The 14,789-nt window shown below is 62.2% G+C and overlaps 2 protein-coding genes and 1 long non-coding RNA gene across 4 annotated transcripts; 2 read left to right on the forward strand and 1 right to left on the reverse strand.

Annotated features, from left to right (window-relative positions):
- The first annotated feature begins 356 nt into the window (after positions 1-356).
- On the forward strand, positions 357-3,081 carry MED11 (mediator complex subunit 11). Its single transcript, XM_068177777.1, has 3 exons — positions 357-706; positions 1,933-2,063; positions 2,944-3,081. The coding sequence occupies exons 1-3, from the start codon at positions 622-624 to the stop codon at positions 3,079-3,081; spliced, it is 354 nt and encodes a 117-aa protein (XP_068033878.1). The 5' UTR covers positions 357-621.
- On the forward strand, positions 626-14,288 carry LOC137465732 (claudin-7-like). 2 transcript variants are annotated; one of them, XM_068177775.1, is made up of 6 exons: positions 626-706; positions 5,683-5,744; positions 6,721-6,786; positions 8,630-8,860; positions 11,910-12,074; positions 14,170-14,288. In XM_068177775.1, the coding sequence occupies exons 4-6, from the start codon at positions 8,638-8,640 to the stop codon at positions 14,256-14,258; spliced, it is 477 nt and encodes a 158-aa protein (XP_068033876.1). In that variant the 5' UTR covers positions 626-706; positions 5,683-5,744; positions 6,721-6,786; positions 8,630-8,637; the 3' UTR covers positions 14,259-14,288. The 2 variants fall into 2 exon arrangements, with proteins under 2 accessions (XP_068033876.1, XP_068033877.1); XM_068177776.1 differs by lacking the exons at positions 626-706; positions 5,683-5,744; positions 6,721-6,786 and adding an exon at positions 8,419-8,465.
- LOC137465735 (uncharacterized) lies at positions 2,713-4,766 on the reverse strand. Its single transcript, XR_010994809.1, has 3 exons — positions 4,727-4,766; positions 2,936-3,126; positions 2,713-2,770 (listed from the first exon to the last, which is right to left on the reverse strand). It is a non-coding gene; the product is annotated as an uncharacterized lncRNA (long non-coding RNA).
- Positions 14,289-14,789: the final 501 nt, after the last annotated feature.

Consider the following 14,789-nt stretch of genomic DNA (forward strand, 5'->3'; position numbering starts at 1 on the left):
AAACGGGGGCGGGGCCTGCGTGATGGGGGAGTGGGCGGGGCTTGGGGTGCGGCGCCAAAATTTAAATTAAAAGGCGTGGCCTGGTGGAAGGGGGGCGTGCATATGGTAATGAGGGGGCGTGGTCTTCATTAAAATCAGGCTTTGAAATTGAGTGGGGGCGTGGCCCGGAGGAAAGCGGCGCTGGAAAATCAGTGAGGGGCGTGGCCTGGGGAAAACCAGATCCAAAAAGACAGCGAGGGGCGTGGCCTGAATAAATGGAATAAAATGCCTCCCAAATCCCCCTCGAGCGCGTTCCCCTCCTCCCTCCGGAGTTGAGTATGAGGGGCGCTGTGGGGGCTTTGTGGTGGATAAACGCTTCTGAGGGGGTCGGGAGTGATTCTGAGGCGATTCCGGACGGTTTGGGGTGGATTTTGGACGGTTTTGTGACGCTAAGGAACCTTGGAGGACCCAAAACCACTGAGACGACGCAGAGCGGCCGCTGGAGGGGCGCGGCGCCACCACTGAGTTCCGCCCAGAGCGGCCCCTGGCGGGCGCTTCCCGTCACGTGATGGAAACCCCGCGCTGCCATTGGTGAAAGGAACCGGAAGGGAGCCGGGAAAAGGCGGAAGCGGCGCGGGCGGCATGGCGGGGTTCGGGGTGGCGAACGAGCGGCTGCGGGCGCTGGAGGAGCTGGAGCGCGAAATCGGCGCCTCCCTGCAAAGCGCGGGTGGGCGGGGCCTCCGGGAAAGGGCGGGGCTTGCGCGGAATGGGGGGGGGCGCGGCGGGAGGGGGAGGGGCCGCGGTGTTTGGGGGGGGCACTTCCGGGTTTGGGGTGGGCGGGGCTTGGGTTGCCATGGTGATGGTGGGTCAGTGGGGGCGTGGATAAAAGGGGCGGGGCTTGATGGGTGGGGTTTTGGGGGGGTGTGGTCTCTCAAGGGGCGTGGTCAATGCCCAGATGACCTCCAAGGAGCCAATGGGAGAGGCTGGAATGGGGTCAGAGGTCGCGGGGAGGGGTCACAGGGGTGTGCCCAGGTGTGCCCAGGTGTGACTCAGGTGTGCCAGGCCCCCTCTGGTGTGCCCCCAGATGTGCCCAGGTGCCCCCAGGTGTGACTCAGGTGTGCCCAGGTGAGCCCCAGGTGTGACTCAGGTACATCCAGGTGTGCCCAGGTGTGACCCATGTGTGTCCAGGTGTGCCCAGGTGCCCCCAGGTGAGCCCCAGGTGCCCCCAAGTGTGACTCGGGTACATCCAGGTGTGCCCAGGTGAGCCCCAGGTGTGCCCAGGTGTGACCCAGGTGTGCCCAGGTGTGCCCAGGTGTGACTCAGGTACATCCAGGTGTGCCCAGGTGTGACCCATGTGTATCCAGGTGTGCCCAGGTGAGCCCCAGGTGTATCCAGGTGTGCCCAGGTGCCCCCAGGTGTGACTCAGGTGTGCCAGGCCCCCTCTGGTGTGCCCCCAGGTGTGACTCAGGTACATCCAGGTGTACCCAGGTGCCCCCAGGTGTACCCAGGTGCCCTCAGATGTGCCCCAGGTGCCCCCAGGTGTGCCCAGGTGTGACCCAGGTGTGCCCAGGTGTGACTCGGGTACATCCAGGTGTGCCCAGGTGCCCCCAGGTGAGCCCAGGTGTGACCCAGGTGTGCCCAGGTGTGACACAGGTACATCCAGGTGTGCCCAGGTGTGACCCATGTGTATCCAGGTGTGCCCAGGTGCCCCCAGGTGTGCCCAGGTGCCCCCAGGTGAGCCCAGGTGTGACCCAGGTGTGCCCAGGTGTGACACAGGTACATCCAGGTGTGCCCAGGTGTGACCCAGGTGCCCCCAGGTGAGCCCAGGTGTGACCCAGGTGTGCCCAGGTGTGACACAGGTACATCCAGGTGTGCCCAGGTGTGACCCAGGTGCTCCCAGGTGTGCCCAGGTGCCCCCAGGTGTGCCCAGGTGTGACCCAGGTGTGCCCCCAGGTTTGGTGATCCTGGAGCTGTCCAAGGAGAAGCCCCAGGAGCGACACCTGGACCGCCAGGCCGCCCAGTTCGGCGCCGCCGTGGCCAAGGTGGAGGCGGAGCTCTCGGCCCAGATCCGCTACCTGACCCAGGTGAGGCCTGGCGAGCTCCCCAGGTGGGGTTTGGGGGCTTTTGGGGTGTCCCAGGTGGGGTTTGGGTGTCCCAGGTGGGGTTTGGGGGCTTTTGGGGTGTCCCAGATGGGGTTTGGGGTGTCCCAGGTGGGGTTTGGGGGCTTTTGGGGTGTCCCAGGTGGGGTTTGGGGTGTCCCAGGTGGGGTTTGGGATGTCCCAGGTGGGGTTTGGGGTGGCCCCAGGTGGGGTTTGGGTGGCCCCAGGTGGGGTTTGGGTGCTCCCAGGTGAGCTTTGGGGTGTCCCAGGTGGGGTTTGGGATGTCCCAGGTGGGGTTTGGGTGGCCCCAGGTGGGATTTTGGGGATTTTCAGGTATCCCAGGTGAGTTTTGGGTGCTCCCAGGTGGGATTTTGGAGGTTTTGGGGTGTCCCAGGTGGGGTTTGGGATGTCCCAGGTGGGGTTTGGGTGGCCCCAGGTGGGATTTTGGGGGTTTTGGGGATCCCAGGTGAGGTTTAGGGGGTTTTGGGGCCCCCCAGGTGTATTTCACCCCTCAGGTGTGTCTCTCACCTGCCCAGGTGAGTCTAGGCCACTCCAGGTGAGTTTTTAGCAGTGTTCCATTGGGGATTTGGGGTGTCCCAGATGGGATTTCGGGTTTTTTGGGGATCCCAGGTGAGGTTTAGGAGGATTTTGGGGTCCCCCAGGTGTATCTCAGCCCCTCAGGTGTGTCTCACCTGCCCAGGTGAGTTTAGGCCATTCCAGGTGAGTTTTTAGCGATGTTCCATTGGGGATTTGGGGTGTCCCAGATGGGATTTCGGGTTTTTTGGGGATCCCAGGTGGGATTCGGGGGGGTTTTGGGGTCCCCCAGGTGTATTTCACCCCTCAGGTGTGTCTCTCACCTGCGCAGGTGGCCACAGGCCAGCCCCACGAGGGCTCGAGCTATGCGGCGCGCAAGAGCTGCCAGCTGGCGCTGAACCGGCTGGACTACGCCCGGCGGCGCCTGGCCGAGCTGGCCCGCGCCTGCGAGCTCATGCTGGAGCAGTGACGCACCTGGGCACACCTGGGCACACCTGGGCACACCTGGGCACACCTGAACACACCTGGGAACACCTGGGCACGGCGTGGGACAGAGCTGGAGTGGCCTCGGGACACCGAAATGTGGGAAAATGGGATTTTAATGGGGTTTTAATGGGATCTTACTGGGGTGTGACAGCCCTGAGAGACCCTGGGCGCACCTGGGCGCACCTGGGCACACCTGGGCACGCCCTGGGCACACCTGGGCACACCTGGGCACATCTGGGCACGGCGTGGGACAGAGCTGGAGCGGCCCTCGGGACACCGAAATGTGGGAAAATGGGATTTTAATGGGTTTTAATGGGATGTGACAGCCCTGAGAGACCCTGGGCACACCTGGGCGCACCTGAACACACCTGGGCACGGCGTGGGACAGACCTGGAGCGGCCTCGGGACACGGAAATGTGGGAAAATGGGATTTTAATGGGATCTTACTGGGGTGTGACAGCCCTGAGAGACTCTGGACACACCTGGGCACACCTGGACACACCTGGGCACACCTGGGCGCACCTGGGCGCACCTGGGCACACCTGGGCACACCTGGGCACGGCGTGGGACAGAGCTGGAACGGCCTCAGGACATGGAAATGTGGGAAAATGGGATTTTAATGGGATTTTAATGGGATGTGACAGCCCTGAGAGACCCTGAAGACACCTGGGCACACCTGGGCGCACCTGGGCACACCTGAACACACCTGGGAACACCTGGGCGCACCTGGGCACGACGTGGGACAGAGCTGGAGCGGCCTCGGGACACCGAAATGTGGGAAAATGGGATTTTAATGGGGTTTTATTGGGATGTGACAGCCCTGAGAGACCCTGGGTGCACCTGGGCACACCTGAGCACACCTGGGCACACCTGGGCACACCTGAACACACCTGGGCACACCTGGGCACACCTGGGCACATCTGGGCACACCTGGGAACACCTGGGCGCACCTGGGCACGGCGTGGGACAGAGCTGGAGTGGCCTCGGGACACGGAAATGTGGGAAAATGGGATTTTAATGGGGTTTTAATGGGATTTTACTGGGGTGTGACAGCCCTGAGAGACCCTGGGCGCACCTGAGCACACCTGGGCACACCTGGACACACCTGGGCACACCTGAACACACCTGGGCGCACCTGGGCACGGCGTGGGACAGAGCTGGAGCGGCCTCGGGACACCGAAATGTGGGAAAATGGGATTTTAATGGGATTTTAATGGGGTGTGACAAGCCCTGAGAGACCCTGAAGACACCTGGGCACACCTGGGCACACCTGAACACACCTGGGCACACCTGAGCACACCTGGGCGCACCTGGGCGCACCTGGGCACGGCGTGGGACAGAGCTGGAGCAGCCTCAGGACACGGAAATGTGGGAAAATGGGATTTTAATGGGGTTTTATTGGGATGTGACAGCCCTGAGAGACCCTGGGCGCACCTGGGCACACCTGGGCACACCTGAACACACCTGGGCACACCTGAACACACCTGGGCACACCTGGGCACGGCGTGGGACAGAGCTGGAGCGGCCTCGGGACACCGAAATGTGGAAAAATGGGATTTTAATGGGATTTTAATGGGATGTGACAGCCCTGAGAGACCCTGGGCACACCTGGGCACACCTGGACACACCTGGGCACGGCGTGGGACAGAGCTGGAGCGGCCTCAGAACACGGAAATGTGGGAAAATGGGATTTTAATGGGGTTTTAATGGGATGTGACAGCCCTGAGAGACCCTGGGAACACCTGGGCACACCTGGGCACATCTGGGCACACCTGGGCACACCTGGGCACACCTGGAGGCCGCCCCAGGTGCCACCCCCGGGCTTGGAGACACCCCCAAATAAAGGGACACCGCGGTGGCCTTGAGACCTCGAGGGGCCTCGGAGTTTTTGGGGGGAATTTGGGGAATTTGGGGGGTCCCGGGGGGAATTTGGGGATTCCAGAGGGAATTTGGGGGGTCCCGGGGGGAATTTGGGAGGTCCAGGGGGATTTGGGGGGTCCAGGGGGGATTTGGGGGGTCCCGGGGGGATTTGGGGGTTCCTGAAGGGATTTTGGGGGGTCCAGGGGGGATTTGGGGGGTCCCAGGGGGATTTGGGGGTTCCTGAAGGGATTTTGGGGGATCCGGGGGGAATCTGGGGGGTCCTGAAGGGATTTTGGGGGGCCTGGGGGGGATTTGGGGGGTCGTGGGGGAATTTGGGGGGTCCTGGGGGAATTTGGGGGGTCCGGGGGGATTTTGGGGATTCCAGAGGGAATTTGGGGGGTCCGGGGGAATTTGTGGGGTCCAGGGGGATTTGGGGGGTCCTGAAGGGATTTGGGGGGTTCCGGGGGGAATTTGGGGATTCCAGGGGGGATTTGGGGGGTCCAGAGGGGATTTGGGGGTTCCTGAAGGGATTTTGGGGGGTCCCGGGGGATTTTGGGGGGTCCTGAGGGAATTTGGGGGTTCCTGAAGGGATTTTGGGGGGTCCCGGGGGGTTTTGGGGGGTCCCGGGGGGTCCCAAAATCGCCCCAAATTTTCGGTTTCTGTTTCGTTCCCGGCGGGGCCGCCGTGGCGCCGGTGACGTCAGTGGGCGGGGTTTCACGGATAGCCACGCCCACCTCGTTCAGCTCGTGTCAATCAGCGCCGGGGGCGTGGCCGGGCGGTTCTCGGGTGACGTCATCGCCTGGGTTTGGCTTTGATTGGGCCGGGGAAGGGGGAGGGAGACCCCAGAAATCACCTGGGGACCCCAAAATTTCACCTGGGGACCCCAAAATTCACCTGGGACCCCCAGAATTCACCTGGGGACCCCAAAATTCACCTGGGGACCCCCAAAATTCTCCTGGGACCCCAAGATTCACCTGGGGACCCCAAAAACCCAACATGGGACCCCCAGAATTCACCTGGGTACCCAAAATTCACCTGGGGACCTCAAAATTCACCTGGGACTCCCAAAAAACCCCACCTGGGACCCCAGAATTCACCTGGGGACCCCAAAATTTCACCTGGGGAACCCAAAAAACCCACCTGGGACCCCCAGAATTCACCTGTAGACCCCAAAATTCACCTGGGACCCCCAAAATTCACCTGGGACCCCCAAAAAACTCACCTGGGACCCCCAGAATTCACCTACCTCAAAAAACCCCACCTGGGACCCCCAAAATACACCTGGGGACCCCAAAAAACCCACCTGAGACCCCCAAAATACACCTGGGGACCCCAAAAAACTCACCTGGCACCCCAAAAAACCCACCTGGGACCCCCAAAATTCACCTGGGGACCCCAAATTCACCCCAAATCCCCCCCAAATCCCCACAATTCACCCCAAATCCCCCCCAAATCCCCCCAAAATCCCCACAATTCACCCCAAATCCCCCCAAAATCCCCACAATTCACCTCAAATCCCCCCAAAATCCCCACAGTTCGCCCCAAGCCCCCCCAGGAGCCCCCAAATCCCTCCCGGATTTCCCCCGAGCCCTCCCCCTCCGCTCCCCTCCCCCCCCCGGGCGTGTCCCCGCCCCACCCCTGACCCTTGTCCCCCCTCCCCCGCCCCTCCCCCCCCTTTATTGTCGCCTTTGTCACCCGCGCGCCCCCCCCCCCCGGGCGGGGCGGTGACGTCAGCGGTGACGTCAGCGGCCGTTATGAACAGGTGCGCTCACCTTTGCCCCCCCCCACCCTGCCCCGACCCCACCTGGAGCCGCCGCCGGGCCCGGAGGTGAGCGGGGCAGCGATCCCGGATCAATGGGCAGCTATCGGGGATCGATCGATCGGGGATCAATCGAGGGGGGTCCATGGGGCAGCGATCCCGGATCAATGGGCAGCTATCGGGGATCGATCGGGGATCGATCGATCGGGGATCGATCGGGGATTGATCGGGGATCGATCGAGGGGGGTCCATGGGGGAGCGATCCCGGATCAATGGGCAGCTATCGGGGATCGATTGGGGATCGATCGGGGATTGATGGGGGTCCATGGGGGAGCGATCCCGGATCAATGGGCAGCTCTCGGGGATCGATCGGGGATCGATCAAGGGGATCGATCGGGGATTGATCGGGGATCGATCGGGGATTGATCGAGGGGGGTCCATGGGGCAGCGATCCCAGATCAATGGGCAGCTATCGGGGATCGAACGGGGATCGATCGAGGGGGATCGATCGGGGATTGATCGGGGATCGATCGGGGATCGATCGAGGGGGGTCCATGGGGCAGCGATCCCAGATCAATAGACAGCTATCGGGGATCGATCGAGGATCGAGGAGGGATTGATCAGGGATTGATGGGGGATCTGTAGGGGGTCTATGGGGGAGCGATCCCGGATCAATAACGGAGCTATCGGGGATCGATTGACGGGGGATTGATCGGAGATTGTTCGGGGATCGATTGGGGATCGATGGGGGATCAGTATGGGATCAATAGGGGAGCTATGGGGCCTATGGAGGATCAATAGGGGATCAATAGGGGATCTATGGGGAATTGATTGGGGATCGAGGGGGGATTGGTGGCGATCAATAGCGGATCTGTAGGGGATGGAGGGGGATTGATCAGCGATTGATCAGTTGGTGATCCATTGGGGGCTATAGGGCATTGACGGGAGATCGATTGGGGATCGATGGGGGATCGATCGGGTATCGATAGGGGATCGATTGGGGATGCATTGGGGATCGATAGGGGCTGGGGAGGGGCTGTAGGTGATCGATCTGGGATCAATAGGGGATCGATAGAGGATCAATACCAACCCGGAGGTGACCGTACAGCATCCCCAGGTGCCTGTGGGAGCCCATAGGCGATCGATAGGGGATCAATAGGCGATCGATAGGGGATCGATAGGGGATCGATAGGGGATTGATAGGAGATCGATAGGGGATCGATAGGGTATCAATAGGGTATCAATAGGGGATCGATAGGGGATCAATAGGGGTTCGATGGGGTATCGATAGGGGATCGATAGGGGATCAATAGGGGTTCGATAGGGATCGATAGGCGATCGATAGGGGATCAATAGGGGATCGATAGGGATCTATTGATTACCAATAACGATTGATAACTGATCAATAGTGATTGATAACCCCCGCAGGTCCGGCGATGGCGCATGGGGGGCTGCAGGCGCTGGGGCCGGGCCGGCTGGGATCAATAGGGTACCAATAGGGTATCGATAGGCATGTATTGATTACCAATACCGATCGATAACTGATCGATAACCGATCAATACCCATCGATAACCCCCGCAGGTCCGGCGATGGCGCATGGGGGGCTGCAGGCGCTGGGGCCGGGGCCGGCTGGGACCCACGGGGTGTCTATAGGGTATTGATAGGGTATCGATAGGGATGTATTGATTACCAATACCGATCGATAACTGATCGATAACCGATCAATACCGATCGATAACCCCCGCAGGTCCGGCGATGGCGCACGGGGGGCTGCAGGCGCTGGGGCTGGCGCTGGCCGGGGCCGGCTGGGACCCATGGGGTGTCTATAGGGTACCAATAGTGATGTATTGATTACCAATATCAATCGATAACTGATCGATAACCGATCAATACCCATCGATACCCCCGCAGGTCCGGCGATGGCGCACGGGGGGCTGCAGGCGCTGGGGCTGGCGCTGGCCGGGGCCGGCTGGGCCGCGCTGCTGGTGGCCACGGCGCTGCCGCAGTGGGAGGTGTCGTCGTTCGCGGGGGACAGCATCATCACGGCCGTGGCGACCGCGCAGGGGCTGTGGATGAGCTGCGCCAGCAGCAGCACCGGGCAGCTGCAGTGCAGGACACACGCGTCCCTGCTGGCCCTGCCAGGTGACACCGGGACACCGGGACACCGGGGACACCGGGGTGTGACAGGGACACCGGGGATAACGGGGATACCGGGATACCGGGGATACCGGGGACACGGGGACGGCGCAGGGGCTGTGGATGAGCTGCGCCAGCAGCAGCACCGGGCAGCTGCAGTGCAGGACACACGCGTCCCTGCTGGCCCTGCCAGGTGACACCGGGACACCGGGACACCGGGGACACCGGGGTGTGACAGGGACACCGGGGATAACGGGGATACCGGGATACCGGGGATACCGGGGACACGGGGACGGCGCAGGGGCTGTGGATGAGCTGCGCCAGCAGCAGCACCGGGCAGCTGCAGTGCAGGACACACGCGTCCCTGCTGGCCCTGCCAGGTGACACCGGGACACCGGGGTGTGACAGGGACACCGGGACTGACAGGGACACCGGGGACACCGGGGACACCGGGGATACCGGGGACACGGGGACTGTGCAGGGGCTGTGGATGAGCTGCGCCAGCAGCAGCACCGGGCAGCTGCAGTGCAGGACACACGCGTCCCTGCTGGCCCTGCCAGGTGACACCGGGACACCGGGGATACCGGGACTGACCGGGGATACCGGGGATACCGGGGATACCGGGGATACCGGGACACGGGGACACGGGGACACGGGGACGGCGCAGGGGCTGTGGATGAGCTGCGCCAGCAGCAGCACCGGGCAGCTGCAGTGCAGGACACACGCGTCCCTGCTGGCCCTGCCAGGTGACACCGGGACACCGGGGACACCGGGGTGTGACAGGGACACCAGGACACTGGGGACACTGGGGACATCAGGGACACCTGGGGTTTGGGGACACCGGGGACACCGGGGACATTCGTGGTGTTGGGGACACTGGGGGCTCGAGGCAGCTCCAGTGGTGGGAATGGCGCGGTCCCTCTGTCCCTGTCCCTGTGTCACTGTCACTGTCCCCTCCCTGTCCCCTCCCTGTCACTGTCCCTGTGTCCCTGTCCCTGTGTCCCTGTCCCCTCCCTGTCCCCTCCCTGTCCCTGTGTCCCTGTCCCCTCCCTGTCCCCTCCCTGTCCCTGTGTCACTGTCACTGTCCCCTCCCTGTCCCCTCCCTGTCACTGTCCCTGTGTCCCTGTCCCTGTGTCACTGTCCCTGTGTCACTGTCCCCTCTCTGTCCCTGTGTCCCTGTCCCTGTGTCCCTGTCCCTGTGTCCCTGTCCCTGTGTCACTGTCACTGTCCCTGTGTCCCTGTCACTGTCCCCTCCCTGTCCCTGTCCCTGTGTCACTGTCACTGTGTCACTGTCCCCTCCCTGTCCCCTCCCTGTCCCTGTGTCCCTGTCCCTGTGTCACTGTCCCTGTGTCACTGTCCCTGTGTCACTGTCCCTGTGTCCCTGTCACTGTCCCCTCCCTGTCCCTGTGTCACTGTCACTGTGTCACTGTCACTGTCACTGCCACTGTCACTGTCCCCTCCCTGTCCCTGTCCCTGTGTCCCTGTCCCTGTGTCACTGTCACTGTGTCACTGTCCTCTCCCTGTCCCCTCCCTGTCCCCTCCCGGTTTCGGGGCGTGGCCGTGGCCAAAGGTCGCCCTGGTGGCCATAAAGGCACCGGAGTGTCCCCAACGGCCACCAACTGCCACCAACGGCCATCAACGGCCACCGAGTGTCCCCGAATGTCACCGAGTGTCCCCCGGTGTCACCGAGTGTCCCCGAATGTCCCCGAGTGTCCCCCGGTGTCCCCGAGTGTCCCCCGGTGTCCCCGAGTGTCCCCGAATGTCACCGAGTGTCCCCCGGTGTCCCCGAGTGTCCCCAACTGTCACCGAGTGTCCCCGAATGTCCCCGAGTGTCCCCGAATGTCCAAGAGTGTCCCCCGGTGTCCCCGAGTGTCCCCAACTGTCACCGAGTGTCCCCAGCTGTCACCGAGTGTCCCCGAATGTCCCCGAGTGTCCCCCGGTGTCCCCGAGTGTCCCCGAATGTCCCCGAGTGTCCCCCGGTGCCACCGAGTGTCCCCGAATGTCACCGAGTGTCCCCCGGTGCCACCGAGTGTCCCCCGGTGCCACCGAGTGTCCCCGAACGTCACCGAGTGTCCCTGAATGTCCCCGAGTGTCCCCCGGTGCCACCCCCCGCCCCGCCCAGGGAGTGGCCGGCAACGCCCCGGGACCCCCAGAATCCAACCCGGGACCGCGCTGTGACCCCCGTGTGCCCCAGCTCACCTGCAGCCCACCTGGGACCCCCCAAATCCCCCCCAAACCCCCCAAATCCCCCCAAAGCCCCCAGGACCCCCCAAATCCCCCTCAAACCCCCCAGGACCCCCCTAAACCCCTCCAGGACCCCCCCAAAACCCCCCAGGACCCGCCAAATCCCCCCCCAAACCCCCTCAGGACCCCCCAAATCCCCCCCAAACCCCCTCAGGACCCCCCAAAACCCCCCAGGACCCCCTGGTGACCCCCCAGCTCACCTGCAGCTCACCTGGGACCCCCCAAATCCCCCCCAAACTCCTCCAGGACCCCCCTAAACCCCTCCAGGACCCCCCAAAACCCCCCAGGACCCCCCCAAACCCCTCCAGGACCCCCCAAATCCCCCCGAAACCCCTCCAGGACCCCACAAATCGCCCCCAAACCCCCCAAATCCCCCCCAAACCCCTCCAGGACCCTCCAAATCCCCCCGAAACCCCTCCAGGACCCCCCTAAACCCCCCCAAACCCCCCAGGACTCCCCTAAACCCCCCAGGACCTCCTGATGACCCCCCCGTCCCCCCCAGCTCACCTGCAGCTCACCTGGGACCCCCCAAATCCCCCCCAAACCCCTCCAGGACCCCCCAAATCCCCCTCAAACCCCTCCAGGACCCCCCAAATCCCCCTCAAACCCCCCTCAAAGCCCCCCCTAAACCCCCCAGGACCCCCTGGTGACCCCCCCGTCCCCCCCAGCTCACCTGCAGCTCACCTGGGACCCCCCAAATCCCCCCCAAACCCCTCCAGGACCCCCCAAATCCCCCAAATCCCCCCCAAACCCCCCTCAGGACCCCCCTAAACCCCCCAGGACCCCCTGGTGACCCCCCCGTCCCCCCCAGCTCACCTGCAGGCCACCCGGGCGCTCATGGTGGTCGCGGGGGTCCTGGGCCCGCTGGCGCTGGGCGCGGCCGTGGCGGGGATGAAGTGCACGCGCTGCGGGGGCGACGACCCCCGCAAGAAAGCCGCGGTGGCCGGCGCGGGGGGGGCCATGTTCATGCTCGCAGGTGAGAGGGACCCCCGAAAATGGGTTCGGGACCCCCAGAAACCCCCCCCGGGCCCTCAAAAATGGGTTCGGGACCCCCAGAAACCCCCCCTGGGCCCGAAAAATGGGTTCGGGACCCCCGAAAATGGGTTTGGGACCCCCGAAAATGGGTTTGGAACCCCCAGAGACGTGTTCAGGACCCCCAAAAATGGGTTCAGGACCCCCAAAAATGGGTATGGGACCCTCAGAGACGTGTTCAGGACCCCCCAAAAATGGGTTCAGGACCCCCAAAAATGGGTTTGGGACACCCAGAAACCCCCCCTGGGCCCCCAAAAATGGGTTCGGGACCCCCGAAAATGGGTTCGGGACCCCCAGAAACCCTCCCCGGGCCCTCAAAAATGGGTTCGGGACCCCCAGAAACCCCCCCTGGGCCCCAAAAATGGGTTTGGGCCCCCCGAAAATGGGTTCGGGACCCCCGAAAATGGGTTCGGGACCCCCAGAAACCCCCCCTGGGCCCTCAAAAATGGGTTTGGGCCCCCCAAAAATGGGTTCGGGACCCCCGAAAATTGGTGCAAGAAACCCGAAAATGGGTTCAGGACCCCCAAAAATGGGGTTGGGCCCCCCGAAAATGGGTTCAAGAAACCCGAAAATGGGTTCGGGACCCCCCAAAATCGACTCGGAACCCCTGAAAATGGGTTTGGGACCCCCCAAAACCCCCCGGGTTCCAAAACTCCTCATTTTAGAGCTTAAAAAAAAAAAACAATTTGGGGGAAAAGGAAAAAAAAAAATTTAAAAAAAAAAAAAAATCCGTGTTTAGGACCCCGAATCCAAATTGGGAGCACCAAAATCCCATTTTTCACCCAAAATCCCATTTTTCACCCAAAATCCCCGTTTTTTCACCCCAAATCCCCATTTCCCCCCACAAATCCCAGTTTCCACCCCAAAATCCCAATTTCCACTCCAAAACCCCCATTTTCACCCCAAATCCCTTTTTCCCCTCAAATCCCCCACATTTTCCCCCAAAATTCCCATTTCCCCCCCAAAACCCCCATTTTTCACCCCAAATTCCCATTTTCCCCCCAAATTCCCATTTTTCCCCCCCCAAATTCCCATTTCCCCCCCAAATTCCCATTTCCCCCCCCAAATCCCCCCCATTTTTCCCCCCAAATTCCCATTTCCCCCCCCAAATCCCCCCCATTTTTCCCCCCAAATCCCAATTTCCCCCAAATTCCCATTTTTCACCCAAAATCTCCCATTTCCCCCCCAAATTCCCATTTTTCCCCCAAATTCCCAATTTCCCCCAAATTCCCATTTTCCCCCCAATTTCCCATTTTCCCCCAAATCCCCCACCCCCCCAGCTCCCCAGTTCCGGGGTGCCCCCCGGGGTTTTTGGGGTGATTTCAGCGCTTTTGGGGCTCCCCAGTTCCGGGGTGCCCCCCGGGGTTTTTGGGGTGATTTCAGCGCTTTTGGGGCTCCCCAGTTCCGGGGTGCCCCCCGGGGTTTTTGGGGTGATTTCAGCGCTTTTGGGGCTCCCCAGTTCCGGGGTGCCCCTTGCCCCCCGGGTTTTTGGGGTGATTTCAGCGCTTTTGGGGCTCCCCAGTTCCGGGGTCCCCCTCGCCCCCCGGGTTTTTGGGGTGATTTCAGCGCTTTTGGGGCTCCCCAGTTCCGGGGTGCCCCCCGGGTTTTTGGGGTGATTTCAGCGCTTTTGGGGCTCCCCAGTTCCGGGGTGCCCCCGGGTTTTTGGGGTGATTTCAGCGCTTTTGGGGCTCCCCAGTTCCGGGGTCCCCCTCGCCCCCCGGGTTTTTGGGGTGATTTCAGCGCTTTTGGGGCTCCCCAGTTCCGGGGTGCCCCCCGGGTTTTTCGGTGATTTCAGCGCTTTTGGGGCTCCCCAGTTCCGGGGTGCCCCCCGGGGTTTTTGGGGTGATTTCAGCGCTTTTGGGGCTCCCCAGTTCCGGGGTGCCCCCCGGGTTTTTGGGGTGATTTCAGCGCTTTTGGGGCTCCCCAGTTCCGGGGTGCCCCCCGGGTTTTTGGGGTGATTTCAGCGCTTTTGGAGCTCCCCAGTTCCGGGGTGCCCCCCGGGTTTTTGGGGTGATTTCAGCGCTTTTGGGGCTCCCCAGGGCTGCTGGCGCTCGTCGCCTGCTCCTGGTACGGCCACAGGATCGCCACCAGCTTCTACGACGCCTCGGTGCCCGTCAACTACAAGTGAGCGCAAATTTGGGGTGAAACCCGGCGGTTTTGGGCCTCCCGGGGTTTTGGGGAGCCTGGGGGATTTCGGGGGCTCCGTTTTGGGGCGGTTTTGGTCGATTTTCGGCCGGTTTTTGTGGAGTTTTGTGGCGATTTTTGTGGGTTGCAAGGCGATTTTTCGACCGGGTTTTGGATTTCGGGGGGAGATTTTGGGGTGAAATCCCACGGGTTTGGGGGTTTGGGAGTTTTTAGGGTCCGGGGGGGTTTGGGGGCGCCGTTTTGGGGCCGTTTTGGGGCCATTTTGGTGGCGTTTAGGGCGATTTTGGTGGATTTTAAAGGGATTGTAATTTTTCGGTGATTTTTGTGGAATTTTTTGTTTGGTGGGGTTTGGATTTTGAGGGGGGTTTTGGGGTGAAACCCGGCGTGTTTAGTGGTTTTGGGGTTTGGGGGTTTTTGGGGTGTCGTATTGGGGTGACTTGAATGTTTTTTTACAGTTTTTAATGGATTTTAAGGTGATTTTTATGGATTTTAGGGACGATTCTGGGGTGGGGTT

Source organism: Anomalospiza imberbis, unplaced genomic scaffold (genome assembly GCF_031753505.1).
Source record: "Anomalospiza imberbis isolate Cuckoo-Finch-1a 21T00152 unplaced genomic scaffold, ASM3175350v1 scaffold_105, whole genome shotgun sequence".
Classification (NCBI taxonomy): domain Eukaryota; kingdom Metazoa; phylum Chordata; class Aves; order Passeriformes; family Viduidae; genus Anomalospiza; species Anomalospiza imberbis.

Bases quoted from the DNA above. Each gene is read 5' to 3' on its own strand.
- LOC137465732 (XM_068177775.1), top strand. From the start codon at position 8,638: ATGGCGCACGGGGGGCTGCAGGCGCTGGGGCTGGCGCTGGCCGGGGCC. The intron at 8,861-11,909 runs GTGACACCGGGA...CGTCCCCCCCAG, and splicing joins GTCCCTGCTGGCCCTGCCAG to CTCACCTGCAGGCCACCCGG. The intron at 12,075-14,169 runs GTGAGAGGGACC...GGGGCTCCCCAG, and splicing joins GGCCATGTTCATGCTCGCAG to GGCTGCTGGCGCTCGTCGCC.
- MED11 (XM_068177777.1), top strand. From the start codon at position 622: ATGGCGGGGTTCGGGGTGGCGAACGAGCGGCTGCGGGCGCTGGAGGAG. The intron at 707-1,932 runs GTGGGCGGGGCC...GTGTGCCCCCAG, and splicing joins CGCCTCCCTGCAAAGCGCGG to GTTTGGTGATCCTGGAGCTG. The intron at 2,064-2,943 runs GTGAGGCCTGGC...TCACCTGCGCAG, and splicing joins AGATCCGCTACCTGACCCAG to GTGGCCACAGGCCAGCCCCA.